The sequence below is a fragment of the Populus euphratica genome, unplaced genomic scaffold (assembly GCF_000495115.2).
Source record: "Populus euphratica unplaced genomic scaffold, PopEup_1.0 scaffold133.1, whole genome shotgun sequence".
NCBI classification, from domain to species: domain Eukaryota; kingdom Viridiplantae; phylum Streptophyta; class Magnoliopsida; order Malpighiales; family Salicaceae; genus Populus; species Populus euphratica.
In genome coordinates, this window is record NW_011499937.1 from 408,860 (window position 1) to 423,648 (window position 14,789).

The following is a 14,789-nucleotide window of genomic DNA, read 5'->3' on the forward strand; positions in this document are numbered from 1 at the left end:
CCTGCTTTGCCGCCACGTGACGTGATTAGCGCTAGCCGCTAGCAAATTGTTGCACCTGCCTCTGAATTTTCGTTCCATTTATTCAAGACTTCACATTTATGATGATACTCTCCTTCCCTTTTCCTTTTATCCAAATCAATTGAATTTTCTCCATCTTTCGGTGTGAGTCCACAGTGATATCTCCATCAAGTAAGAAAAGGCATTGATTAACTCTACAAATATTTAGTTAACATAAAGTATAGTTACGTGAATAAAACGTTGTTTATACGCGGTTGATCCAATAATTAAAGTAGAAATTCATTTGATTTTACTATATATATTAAGTGGGTCAATCAAGTCATACTTAAAAAGTTTTTTTTTTTTCAATTCATTTAAATTTAGATCTAATCGATTCTTTTTTAGCTCGGCTATTCTATCTAGTCGAGCCATTCACCTTTATGATATTAAATAAAAAAAAAATAAAAATATAAATAGATTTACCAAAAAAAGAAGAGAGAATGATTTGAACCCTCAATAGTTTAAAAAAAGTATACCGGTTTTTAAGACTGAAGCTATCAACCACTTGTCCATTTCTCCAAAAAATAATTTTTATTTTACTATTTTATATATATATATTAAGTGGGTCGATCAAGTCATACTTAAAAAATTTATTTTTTTTCTCAATTTATTTAAATTTAGATTTAATCGATTCTTTTTTGGCTCGGTTATCTTATCTAGTTGAGCCATTCACCTTTATGATATTAAATAAAAAAAAAAATATAAATAAATTTACCGAAAAAAGAAGAGAGAAGGATTCAAACCCTCAATAGTTTAAAAAAAATATACTGGTTTTTAAGACTGAAGCTATCAACCACTCGTCCATTTCTTCAAAAAATAATTTTTATTTTACTATTTTATTTTTATTCCACTAAATATAACAAAAAAAATATGACCATAAGAGTTGATAACGTTGTTACACTATATAAAGCTATTAGGTGTGAGTTGATATATTGTACTGATTATTTATATAAACTGTTAGTTATATATATAAAGGTGAAAAAAGAATTAGAAAAGAATTTGTAAATACAATAAGATAAAACAAATAAATACAAGTTAGTAAAAAAATACTAACATTGATTAAAATTAATTAAAAAATGATTTATATTAACTTAAATTCATTAACATTAAATTATTTTTTAATATTAATTAGATATTTTTTCTTGAAAAATAAGTCATTTTTTATTTTTTAATTTCTTAAGAAAAATATTTTGCTACAATATTTTTTTTTTGGATAGTTGTGGAGTGAAGGTAATGAGATGGGAGGAGTGGTAATGCGGGTGACAGTGATTGTAATTTGGTGATGAAAGTAATGCAGTGGTAGTGATGATATTAATGATTATATATATATATATTTGTTGTTTTATTAGTGAATAATATTAATGACTATATATATATATTTGTTGTTTTATTAGTGATCATCAATTTTTTTTTATCTAATAAATAAATATTATTTGCATCTAATAGCTACTTCCTACTCTTGTTATAAGTAAAAAATTTACAAAATATCATCAAATAAATCCAATAAAATAACAAACTATATATAAAACAATACTAATAAAATACAATCAATTATTTGTGTTGATTATGTGTTGCAAAGAAATGAAGTACATGGCATAAAAAAAGATTATATAAATATTTTAATAGAGTAAAACATACACTAAAATTTAAAAGATTATATCATATTCTAAAACATGTGTATTTATAATTAAATGACAAATCATATAATTTTTATATATAAAAAAAACAAATCATGTCAATAAAAGTAATAAATTATATTTAGTAAAACGTTGAAACCAATAAACAGATAGCAAATCAAGGAAAACAAATATTTAATTAGTTATTCTTTTTAATTTATTAATTACCAAAAAATTTTTATAATTATAATTATAATTTCTTAAACTATTATTTTTTGTCATAAATTAAAAGAGAAGTGAGCATATGCTAAATAATAAAAACAATAATAATATTATTTTGATAAAATTTGGTAGAGATGCAAGAAGAAGGGAACGAGACTTACCATTATATCATATGCACAATTATATTTCTTAATATTTGCTTTTCTAAAAAAATTACAATAGTTTTGAAGTAAAAAATTTCCATATAATGACTTTATGCGCATAAAATCACATAAAAATACCTTGATAGAAACCAAAAAATACCATATCATATTTTATTATATGTATAAGAGTAATAGAAATAAAATTTATATTAAAAATTGAGAAATATTAATAAAAAAAAAAGGAAAACAAAATGGCTTGGAGTCATCCTTGCAGATGACGTGTCGTTCAAGTGGTCTTCTTTGTTGGACCTTTCGGATTCCACCTAGTACCATAATCCAGCCAGGTTCAGCAATGCTTTAAAACACTTAATTCTTCTGAACTCAAATATAACCTCAAAAACTATTTTTAAATAATTAATAAACACAAAAAAATATTTGAAAGTTTGTAAAATCTTAAACCCTTGTTGCTCTTAATTCTGAAGATGAAATGATTTAATTTTGGTGTAATTTCTTTTTTTAACATTGAGAGCTTCCGTCTGATAATAGATTTGGCTACTCTATCTTCTCTCTCTCTCTCTCTCTCTCTATGTTTTTATTGCAAAATACATCAATGCAACGACACTGCAGTAATCACCGACGTCACTTTCTAAGCAGGCAGATGAACTGGACTTCCTCTCTCAGACACAATAGCTGATGGCTCTCTCAAATATCATGGCTTCCGTGGGCAACCAGGGCTTTCATTACAATCAGCAAGCAAAGTAGACTTTTTGACATATGAAAACAGTACTATCTTCAACAAAAGGAAAAAACAAAAACGTGAAATACTGGGCTATGGTGGCTTGACGTGTCTACCAACCCTTCCTTCATTTCCCCCCTATATTTCTTCTGTCTCTGTTCCAGTCTCTTCTCCGTCTATTCAATCAAGATTGAACAGATACCCAAAGTTGGAAAATAAGTTCTTTTTTTTTTCTGTTTCTTTTTTTCTGGGTTCAATCAAAACTTTCTTATACAGAACTGTTCATCAAACAATCAAGGAACCCAAAAAAAAAATGGAAGTGTTACTGTCTTCATCATCTCCTTTATCAGTTCATTCAAGATTGGATTTTTATGCACTTAAAAAACCAAAAGATCCTACCTTTGCCTTTCACTCTAGCAACAGCAACGCAATATCTTCTTCATTTTCTTCTTGTTTTGGCATCTCAATCTCACAAAGGCTACAAAGCAAGGAGACCCTTTTGTTAAAACGTTTTAATTCCAGCAAAAAACGTAGAATTCTTCAAGTTTCTGCTGTTTTTGAGAGATTTACAGAGAGAGCAATAAAAGCTGTGATTTTTTCTCAGAGAGAAGCAATAGCTTTAGGCAAAGAAACGGTTTTTACACAGCATCTTTTGTTGGGTTTAATTGGTGAAGATTGTGATCCAAAAGGGTTTCTTGGGTCGGGAATCAAGATTGATGAAGCTCGTGAAGTTGTTAAAAGCACTTGGGATAGTGAGAGTGATAGTGTTGATGCCAGCGAGTCAGTTTCTAAAGAAAAGAGCGGTGTTTCCCCTAGTAATGTGCCCTTTTCTATTAATACTAAGAGGGTTTTTGAGGCTGCTGTTGAGTATTCAAGGACAATGGGTCATAATTTTATTGCACCAGAACATATAGCCATCGGTTTGTTCACCGTTGAAGATGGAAATGCAGACAGGGTTCTTAAGAGGTACTTGTTCTAACTGCGAACGTCTTTTCATTTTTGTACCTTTAATGGAGGGTTAGGTTTTCTTTTCCTTCTAATATGGATTCCTTGGTGATAGGTTGTAGTCATAATTGAATGCAGTGATGGGCTAACTTGTTTTCTTTAACTTCAGAAGCAAGAGAAGAAGCTAATAGAAGAAGCTAATTTACGATATTTTAAAAATATTTTTTGTTTATAAATATATTAAAATAATATTTTTTAAATTTATTTTTATTATTAATACATCAAAATAATTTAAAAATATTAAAAAATAAAATAGTTTTTTTAAAATTTGTTTTTAAAAATAACTTCTAAAATGCAAAAACAAATATCCTTTTAATTACAAGAAAAATGTGTAGTTTATGAACATATTATATTGGTTTAGTTATGTTTGAATGATGTAAACTACTTGCATTGATGGACATTACTTGGTTTTCTTGGTGGGCCTAAATGGATGTGATTCAGATTTGGGGTTGATGGCGATCATTTGGCTGCTATAGCAGTCACCAAACTTCAAGGGGAGCTTGTGAAAGATGGAAGAGAACCATCTGTGGAATCAAAAGGAAAACGTGAGAAATCTTTTTCTAAGAAAGCTACTGCTTTGAGATCCTCTGGGCCATCAAGAGGTAAGAATTTTGGTTTTTTGGTATCTTTTTAATTGCTAGAACTGACTCATTGAGTAATTTCTTTATTTTCAGATAAGAGTGCATTGGCCCAATTCTGTGTGGATCTTACTGCCCAAGCAAGTGAAGGACTCATTGATCCGGTAATTGGAAGACACTCTGAAATTGAAAGAATTGTTCAGATACTTTGCCGTAGAGCGAAAAATAACCCCATTCTTCTTGGTGAAAGTGGAGTTGGAAAAACAGCCATTGCCGAAGGATTAGCAACTAGTATCGCACTGGCTGACGTTCCTGTGTTTCTCCTGGTATCTTTCTTCTGAACAAACTATTGTTCCTGTGGTTCTTTTAATGGTGTACTATCATCCAGATGTTTTTGTTTATGCTTACCTTAAGAAAGCTCTGTTTTGCAAATCTGCTTAGCTTCTTGTTTTATACACAGGAGAAGCGTGTAATGTCCTTGGATGTTGGACTGTTAATTGCTGGTGCAAAGGAAAGGGGAGAACTAGAGGCACGAGTTACTACACTAATAAGAGAGATACTGAAAGAAGGTGGCTCCATTTTGAATTACATTTAGAAAGAGAGTGATTTCATTGTTGCTCAGTCATGACATGTGTACTTGCAGGCAACATCATTCTTTTTATTGATGAAGTGCACACACTAGTTGGGTCTGGCACTGTCGGAAAAGGGAACAAGGGATCTGGCCTCGACATTGCTAATTTATTGAAGCCATCTCTTGGGAGGGGTGAATTTCAGGTAATTTCTCTTATTAATTATGTTTTTCTCTTATATGATAATGTGAATGCTTACCTACTACGTAAGCATATCATGCAATTTTTTCCTAGATGCTAAATGCCACCGATGAAAGTTTCAAAGGTTTGATACAAGCAGAAAATTCTAAAACGGAAAGAGGCTGTCGGTTGAAAATTTACATAATTGCCAAGGGAAAATGTTGAGCACAAGTTTATTTATTTACCTGAAAAGTCGACACGCAATGCGGTTCTTTTGAGTTTAGTAAAATGAACTCCAGCAGGCGGCAGGCAAATAATTATTGTCATTGATTCTTATTACAAGATAAGTTCGAAGACTGCTTGAACATTCCTGAGTTCCTTGTCTCTTAAAAATGGGATGTTGCTTCCCTAGCTTTTCCTGGCAGACACTGTAGTTATTAGGCAAGCATCACTTTATTTTGTTTTATTTTTAATTTCAAAATTGTTATGAGGATGGCACCTAACCAAATCCAGTCCCTTGTGCATGATTTTGATACTGACATCTTTTAGTTCAGTTTTTAGACTTTTCAGTTTGTCCTTCCCTTCAATTTTTTTGGTAGTTTTGGGTCCATGATATCTTCACTGTAGAAATATTGTTGTTTGAGTTAATTGATCAGGCTGAGAGAACAGACAGCAGATAGGAAGTTCTCTGTATGTCTAAACTGTGATCTCTCCAATTTTTTGTTCTCATAGGAAATTTAATTGTATCCTTCATGTATGAACCATACATGCATTTCTTGCAGTGTATCGCGTCCACAACAGTTGACGAATACAGAACTCATTTTGAAAATGATAAAGCATTAGCAAGGAGATTTCAGCCTGTGTTGATTAATGAGCCAAGCCAGGTTGATTTCAAATAAACACTGTCATTTATTTTTGTGTATGGTGCTATTTGTTTCCCAAGTCTTATTTGAACATTGTGTAAAAATGTTTAGGAGGATGCAGTTAGGATCTTGTTGGGTCTACGACAAAAATATGAGGCCCATCACAAATGCAGATTCACTCTTGAAGCCATAAATGCTGCTGTGAACCTGTCAGCAAGATACATTGCTGATAGATATCTTCCAGATAAAGCTATTGATCTCATTGATGAGGCAGGAAGTAGAGCTCGTATTGAGGCCTATAAAAGGAAGAAAGAACAGAAAAGCTTTATACTTTCGAAGTCGCCTGATGATTATTGGCAAGAAATTAGAACTGTCCAGGCCATGCATGAAGTGGTAATAATATTTGTTTCTATGGTTACCATGGTACAATTACATAATTTCATGATCTGTTAATTACTTTGTTAGTTGTCTCATGTCTAACAACAAGCAGGTTCTGGCAAGTCGGTTGACAAATGATGACAGTGCTTCCAGCATGGATGGCACTGGAGAAATTACTTTAGAGTCTCGTTTGCCTCCTGCATTAAATGATGATGAGTATGTTGTTTTTCCCTGAAGTTCTGTTGGAGCCTGGAGGAATAAAAGCAGCAGGCCTGCATTTATCAAGCACTCACTTCTAGTTTAATAATTATCTAGCTGTGATTCTTTTCAGACCTACTGTGGTGGGGCGTGATGATATAGCAGTAGTTGCATCACTCTGGTCAGGAATACCAGTTCAGCAGCTGACTGCCGAGGAAAGAATGTTTCTGGTGGACCTTGAAGAGGAGCTTAGAAAACGAGTTATTGGTCAAGATGAGGCTATTGCTGCAATATCTCGAGCTGTTAAGAGATCCCGTGTTGGCCTGAAGGATCCTGATAGGCCCATAGCAGCAATGCTGTTTTGTGGACCAACTGGGGTTGGCAAGACTGAACTAACAAAAGCTTTGGCTCGAAGTTATTTTGGATCAGTAAGGCCTCAAACTATACTACACTTACGTTTTTGGTTAATATCCAACTTAACAGATAGCTTTTCTTCTTTATACGTTTTGGCTATTTTGATATGACGCCAATGCAGGTTTTCAGCTGAAAGAAAATACCATGTTATCTAAATTAAAAGTCTCTTAGATATTAAGCATTGAATATAAGAAATCAAACTATGTTGCTTTATAACATCATGAATTGAGTCATAACAAATGCACTTGTCAAATGCAAATCTGAATATTTTGGGAATTGTACATTACCGTGGCAGTAACTTGAATACTCTGACATGATTACTCTCTTTTAAAGAGTAGTTTAGAACCCTCATTACTCTGTTTTCAAAATTCTTATTCGCCTCCTCTTCTTTCCTGACATTATGGTTGCAGGAGTCAGCCATGCTTAGATTGGACATGAGTGAGTATATGGAACGACACACTGTGAGCAAGTTAATAGGAGCACCTCCAGGCTATGCTGGTTATGGTGAGGGGGGTATTTTGACAGAAGCTATTAGAAAACAGCCTTTCACAGTGGTTTTGCTTGATGAAATAGAAAAAGCCCATCCAGATATATTCAACATTCTCCTCCAATTATTTGAAGATGGCCACCTTACAGATTCTCAGGTTGGTAGTAACTGTAATAAATTTGTTTCACATAAAAATATTGGCATGCAAATTATCGTTCGTGAGACAAGACAAATATAGTTCCATCAGCTATAAATTTCACACTAGCCAAGTTTCCTGTCCATTTTTTTCTTAATTGATTCCTCCATTTAGTCTTTTATCATAGATAGATTGGATTTTACAGGGAAGGAGGGTATCATTCAAAAATGCATTGATAGTAATGACCTCAAATGTTGGTTCTGCTGCCATTGCAAAGGGCGGGCGTGTCTCCATCGGTTTCATGATTGCAGATGATGAGAATTCTTCTTATGCTGCAATAAAATCATTGGTAATGGAAGAACTCAAGGGATATTTTCGTCCAGAGTTGCTCAACAGGATAGATGAAGTTGTGGTATTCCATCCCCTTGAGAAGGCTCAGGTTTGTCACCGTTCCTTTTCTGTAATTTGTTTTTCCATGGACTCCAATGACATTTTTTGTTGGAAGGCTGCAGCCTTACAATACGTCTCTGTGCTGTGATAGTTTATATGATAAGGAACCCCGAGTTATATCATTTGGTTCCCATTTACAAGCCTTTATCTCTATTCTTTTTTCCTTTCTGGTGTGGTCTCAACCATCTGTATTCACCTTTTACAAGTTTGAACTTAAAATTCTCACTGTTCAGTGAATCTGAATCACCTAGGACTGTGGCTTTGAGCAAACATTGACATGATTAGACTTAAAAAATACTTGTTTTACATGCTCCTTTTATTTCAGATGCTCCAAATTTTGAATATTATGCTGCAAGACGTGAAAGAAAGGCTGGTATCTCTTGGAATTGGGTTGGAGGTGTCAGAATCAATAAAAGATCTTGTATGCCAGCAAGGTTACGACCGGTTTTATGGTGCCCGGCCTCTCAGGAGAGCAGTTACTCAAATAATCGAAAACCCCTTGAGTGAAGCATTCCTTGCCGGAGACTTTAAGCCTGGTGACACAGCTTTCTTTGATCTGGATGCTTCAGGCAATCCAGTTGTCTCACATTGGTCAGCTAGGAGGATGCACTTGTCTGATACAACATCAACCTTCTAATCTCTGTGTATGTTCAAATTTTGTATGGTTACTACACGTGAGTATTCGATTCAACTGTAAATAATTAGATTATTATAAATATTCTTTAAATGTCATTAGTAAGATAAGCTATGAAAGAGTAATTTATGGTGTAGCATTGGCTGCACTCTATAACTGTTTACGAGCATGCCAAATTGCCCATCTTGGCTGGTTCTCTGTAAGAGAATGGTGAAGCTCAGGAGTAGCAGCACGCAAAGCGAGCGAGGAGGGATTGAACTTGAAGCTTCAAGTCCAAAGTGTAAATGTTGTACGAGAAAAATTGGAGGGAAACAAGGGGCTGGCACTTTCTTTCTTGCTGCTTACTGTTTAGTTTCTTCCCATTTCTCTTGTCTAGTCTTCACTAAGATGTATTTCCAGCCAAAAAGTTAATCAACTATGAAATTAATCTTACTTTACTGAAGCACGAGCAACTTGATCATTTTCTTACTTCTATATAATTAAACCAGAGTTATTGTTGGGGTCAATTAGGGCAAGATTATTTTTTAATAAAAATATTAACTGGCTTTTAATTAAATCAATTCAAGTTTTTAAATGGATTATATTAAATTATTTTTTTATGACTCAAACTAATCTGGTCTCAGATGCCTAGTCTAGAAAAAAAAATTATATTTATAAATAAATTTTAAATTTAATAAAAAAAATAAGATTATAAACTCAGCTTTTCTTAAAAAAAGCTATATATCACCTTTATCTTTTTAAATTAAATATCTTATTATAAGTTAACTTACTTTACTGATTCTTACTTCTATATAATTAAACCAGAGTTATTGGTGGGGGCAAATAGGGCAAGATTATTTTTTAATAAAAATATTATCTGGCTTTTAATTAAATCAATTCAAGTTTTTAAATGGATTATATTAAATTATTTTAATTCAAATTTTTAAATGGATTATATTAAATTATATTTTTTACTACTCAAACTAATATGGTCTGAGATGAGCGAGTCTAGAAATTTTTTTTTATATTTATGAATATATTTTAAATTTAATAAAAAAATAAGGTTATAAACTCAGCTTTTCTTGAAAAAAGCTATATATCACCTTTATTTTTTAAATTAAATATCTTATTATAAGTTAGTTATGAAAATTCATCTCAAATAAAAAAAAATAAAACAATTATCTATATAATTCATGTGAAAAAAACTCGTATATTAATGGTTACTTTGGAATTTGAAATAATTCTAACATTTTATTTTCTTCCAATACATGTGTAATAATATTCCACAAAAACTCTTAAAAATTCAAACATACCAAACGAAAAAATAATTTCAAAAACAAAAGGTGTTCGTGTCATTAGGATATTTATCTACCAACAGAAAAGCACCATATTGCAACATCTTGGAATATATAGGTACCAAAATGAAATATTTCTGAATCAATTTTATAACTTTATTAGGGCCTCTTCCCTTTCCATATTAAATAAAATCACATCAGTGATTTACCAGCACATAATCTCTCTCAGCCATGGCCACGCCTTCCATGGCCATTACTCTCAATTCCAATACTATCCCTATTAAACAGGAACACCAACACTCATCACCTCCGCCTCCACAACAACCACCAGTTGTCAAAACTGACCCACCGGATCTCGTAATCGAAATAGCACAGCAATCACATTCAACACCCAAAGAACCTCAATTCTTGAAATCAATTAACGACCTGACCAATTTATCTGCCGCAATTGATGCTTTTAAACGGCGGTACGATGAGTTGCAGAATCACCTCAATTTCATCGACAACGCAATTACCGCCCGCTCCAAGGAACTCGAACAAAAGACGCAACGACTGCAACAAACTCAAACAGAAAAAGCAAAAACGCCGTCGCCGGAAATTGTAGCTGAAATGACAAAAGTAACGGAAACTGAAACCGCTGCTGCGGCAGCACCAGCAACGGAAAAACCGGAAATAAGGAGCTTGTGTCAAATGATGTGTGGAAGAGGGTTGCGGAAATATATAGTTTCGAATCTAGCCAATGCGGAGAAGCTTCGAGAAGAAGTTCCGGCAGCGTTAAAATGTGCACCGAAGCCGGCTAAATTAGTGTTAGATTGTATAGGGAGGTTTTATTTACAAGGTAGTAAAGCTTATGAGAAAGAGTCTCCAATGATTACAGGGAGAGAAGCGTCGATTTTGGTTTTGGAATTTTTTTTGTTGATTAGTGATCATGAGAATGCAATGGAGGCTGCGGTGAAGAAAGAGGCGGAGCAGGTGGCTGTAGCGTGGAGAAAGAGATTGATTAGTGAAGGTGGTGTGAGGAATAGCGGCGAGATTGATGCCAAGGGTTTGCTGTTGTTAATTGGAGGGTTTGGGATACCGAAGTTGTTTAGTGATGAGGATGTTTTTGATTTGGTTAAGTTGAGTAATTCAAGGCAGTTCGCTGATTTGGTTCGAAGATCGCGGTATCTTGTTACTAGGGTTACTGGTATTTGTTCTTGGTGCTAGTAGTAGTAGATGCTTTAATTTTCATTTAGTTGAAGATTGTTTTTTGCTAAGTTAATTGTAGAAATGGGATGCAAATATGTGTAGGAATGTGATGGAAAGGAAAATATACCCAATTTCTTATTCATAAAAACGGAGAATTATGGATAGGATAGGTGGGTAGGAAATTCTTTATATTATGGAAGAGGAAAAGGGAAAGAAAGGAACTTGAAAACTATTATGCTACATTTTAAATGCTACATGCTTTGATCAAACTTTTTCCTTTCAAAATTTCCGTTGTTAAAGATGGACCGTCATTTGTTGTGCTTTTATTTTATGATCAATGGAGCATATGTATGATGAACTGGACTCTAAATTTAGTATGGAGCACAGTTGGTGGTTCCTCTAAAGTTTGTTGTGTTTATAGTTCATAAGCTCATAAAGAGATGAATTTGTTTTTTTGTTTTTTTACTAAACACTATGAGATCTATGCGGAGGGATTTTAGACATTTTATGTAGACTATTGGTTGCTAGTTGCTTATATTGATTCTAAACGCAGCAGAAAATAATTCTTTAAAACAATCACTGAAAGGGCTAGATTAAGGTGTGATTCCATGATGAACTTAGTTTATGAATGTTTACCGTTGCTGCCTTACAGTTACCATTGGAAATCATGATAGTCAATGCTTTAATTCAAACTGCTTAGAGTAGCAGGTCCGTCTCTTTTGAGAGAATCTCATACCATGACAGATCGCAGAGACAATCTTCATTAGATTCTTTTTGCATCATTATCTGGAGGTTGCAGCCCTATCTAATTTCTGCTACTTTTCCATGGTAGTGGAATGTGAGAGAACTGAATTACAATTTATTAACAAATGTTCTTATGAAATTAGTTTCAAGAGCATGCTTATAATTAATCATCATACGTGCAAGTTAATATTTGCTTATAATCAAGCCTCGTGGAAGTGTTTCTTTTATCAGGGCATAGCTTTTTTTTCACCCTGTTATGGTGATAAGAAAAATGTTCTGAACCTTAGTGTAAATTTTCACAGCTTCATTTTCTTGTCTTGAAATATTTGGAAGCAAATGAAGCAGGCAAGTAATATTAACAACTAACTCTAAAACTTCACTTTCCACTCTCAATATATAAATGCTGTTTGAAATGGCCTTTTGACTTAGGGGTGGAACATAATGAGAGGATTCAATGGCTCGATGTAAAGTGACTTGCAAGATATGTGTCAATCTTTTCATTATGTACCGGAGAAGGTAGATTTCATTTTCTATGTGCTGGGTTCTGCAAATCTGCAGCATTACTTTCTTCTAAGAGGCATGTATCTGGAGAGTAAGAGTGCTGCCTGTTTAGCATCACCAGTGTTGATCATGAGGGACTGGAGGATGAATTCATGTTTCTGAGAATTGGGGAATGTAGTCTTACTTTTTGATACTTGTCTAGGGTATCCATTTGTTTGTATGTGATTGCCATTTTGTTCCGAATTCCAAGAAGTTAAATTTGATCTTATTTGACCATCTGTAAGCATTGTCTATTATCATGCATGGTCTCTTTCTTTTATTTTTTAGATTTTTTTCCAACACCATGCACGAACTTATGCCATACTATTTTCGACTACTGCAGATATCATAGAGGGAATGATGAAGAAAGGAATGAAAATTGAAGCCGTTGATGTGGCTTGTATATTTGGAATCGAGGACAAGTTTCCTGCTCAGAAACTATTGACTTTAATTTTGCAAGAGTCTAGAGAACCATTGAAGGGTAGAAAAAGAAAAGCAAATAATTCACCTGCAATACAGTTAGAGGTGATTTTGCGCTTTAAGTTTAAAATCACCATCCTCTTTGCTTTGCTAATAGTGCATGGCATATCGTTAATTTTATTTAATTTTTTTACAGAAAGAGGCAAAGGAAAAGCAATTGATTGCTCTGAAATCTGTGGTGAAGTTTCTTGAAGAACACCAGCTTGACCCCACAAAGCTTCTTCCTGGTTGGCAACTTGAAGAAAAGACAACAGAGCTGGAGAAAGATATTGCTGATCTGAATAAAAAAATAGGCAAGCTGCCTTTGTCAAAGAGACCGGAAAATGTGAATGAGGTGACAAATTACTGGAAGAGTCAAGAAATAAAACGTCGACGACTTGCAGAGAAAGGTTCACCCCTGATCTCTCCAGGTGTGAGGTTGCCTGATCAAATAGCTGCTAGCTATATGAATGGACAGAGCTCATATAACAGTGTGATGCGGCTGAATGGTGGATTCCCTGGTCATGTCAACAACTATCCTGCTGGCACATCTGCTATGTATGGATCTAGTATAGGGCCTTTTCCTGAAAATGTTCTGGGCACATCAGCAAGTGGAATTGGTCTGTCAGCCGCATATGGTGGATCTGCTGGAGTTCACAGGGATATGCTAGTTGATGGGACAAGGCAGATAAAAGGTGGCAATGTTCCACAATATGCATGGCATAGGGCTGGGGATACTGCCCTAAATGATGGGTCAGTGGGACATTGGCATCCTGCATCTGGTTTGTTTGGACAATCATCATCAATAGAAGGCTTTGCAGGTTTGCTGAATTCCCCACCTGCTGTTGCTGCTAATGGAAGCTCAGCCTCAGACCTGTACGGGTTTGCTGATGCTCCCTCTCTCGCTGCTAAGCAGGGTGCAGCCTCTGATCTTTATGGGTTTGCTGATGCTCCTGTCGCAGCTAATCAGACTGCAGCCTCCAATCTCTACAGGATCCCTGATGCAGTTGCATATGGCAGTACTCGGCATACTGGTCCATTGCCTCGTGGCTTGGGATCCCACCATTCATCTTACATGCGTTAAATAAGTTCAGATCTTTTCGTCACTTTAAGTTATACATGACATCTAACTTTATTTACTGCAAAATTCGGTGGAAACATGGTATCTAAGTTGCTACAGGGGAGCTCAGGATGTTAGTCTCTATCATTGCCTTGGGTTTTGGCTGTAAAGCGAATACAAACCTTCGCAATAAAAATGGATGTAAATAATGAGTCTGTCTTCATGTAGACTACGCCCTTCTTTCTCAACGCAGCAGTTCATTCTGCAAGTGCTACAATTCTTAACTTGCGCAGCCTGGGCTTTCTTATTAAAATCATATGTTTGCATTAATCAACTGATGTCTCTCACAGCTAATTACTTGAGACATAGTGTAGTGGACTCCGCCATCTATCTTCTTCATAAATGGATGTCTATGCTTGGTCAAAGTAGACTTCCAGCAACACATTATGATTGTGAATGCTCACATCGGCGTTCCAGTTGATTGCGAAGCATTGAAGTTTGAAATCGTGAACCCAACAATCTGGATTGTTGGCATCATTGGAAACTTAAAAAAAAAAATATTGTGGAAAAGAAAAGGAAGCCAAAAACCATCAGCAGCTACATAATGATGGCAGCAATTTAGATGGTTTGATGGAAGGTTTTGAGCAGCTATTTTCAAACCAAGAGAATAAAATTCAGGCTCAAACCGAAGAGACAAGAGGAAAGTAATAGAAAGGAAAATCCAGATTTCACTCTCGAAGGAAAGAAAAAGAATCAAATTCAGACTCAAATTAAATGGAAGGAGGGGAATTTATAGGGAGAATGATGAAGCACTCTATGACAATTGAACTGTACATGGCTAATATTGGAAAGCTAATT

At 34.4% G+C, this 14,789-nt stretch overlaps 2 protein-coding genes across 2 annotated transcripts; both read left to right on the top strand.

Annotated features, from left to right (window-relative positions):
* Positions 1-2,588: 2,588 nt before the first annotated feature.
* LOC105136609 (chaperone protein ClpD, chloroplastic-like) lies at positions 2,589-9,108 on the top strand. The gene is made up of 12 exons (XM_011042012.1): positions 2,589-3,740; positions 4,221-4,381; positions 4,454-4,683; positions 4,818-4,926; positions 5,001-5,131; positions 5,889-5,990; positions 6,081-6,362; positions 6,460-6,563; positions 6,679-6,973; positions 7,370-7,603; positions 7,788-8,021; positions 8,358-9,108. Exons 1-12 carry the CDS (start codon positions 3,088-3,090, stop codon positions 8,667-8,669), a joined length of 2,847 nt encoding a protein of 948 aa, XP_011040314.1. The 5' UTR covers positions 2,589-3,087; the 3' UTR covers positions 8,670-9,108.
* A 1,009-nt stretch (positions 9,109-10,117) lies between these two features.
* On the top strand, positions 10,118-14,261 carry LOC105136610 (protein FRIGIDA-like). Its single transcript, XM_011042013.1, has 3 exons — positions 10,118-11,126; positions 12,756-12,937; positions 13,029-14,261. Exons 1-3 carry the CDS (start codon positions 10,172-10,174, stop codon positions 13,953-13,955), a joined length of 2,064 nt encoding a protein of 687 aa, XP_011040315.1. The 5' UTR covers positions 10,118-10,171; the 3' UTR covers positions 13,956-14,261.
* Positions 14,262-14,789: the final 528 nt, after the last annotated feature.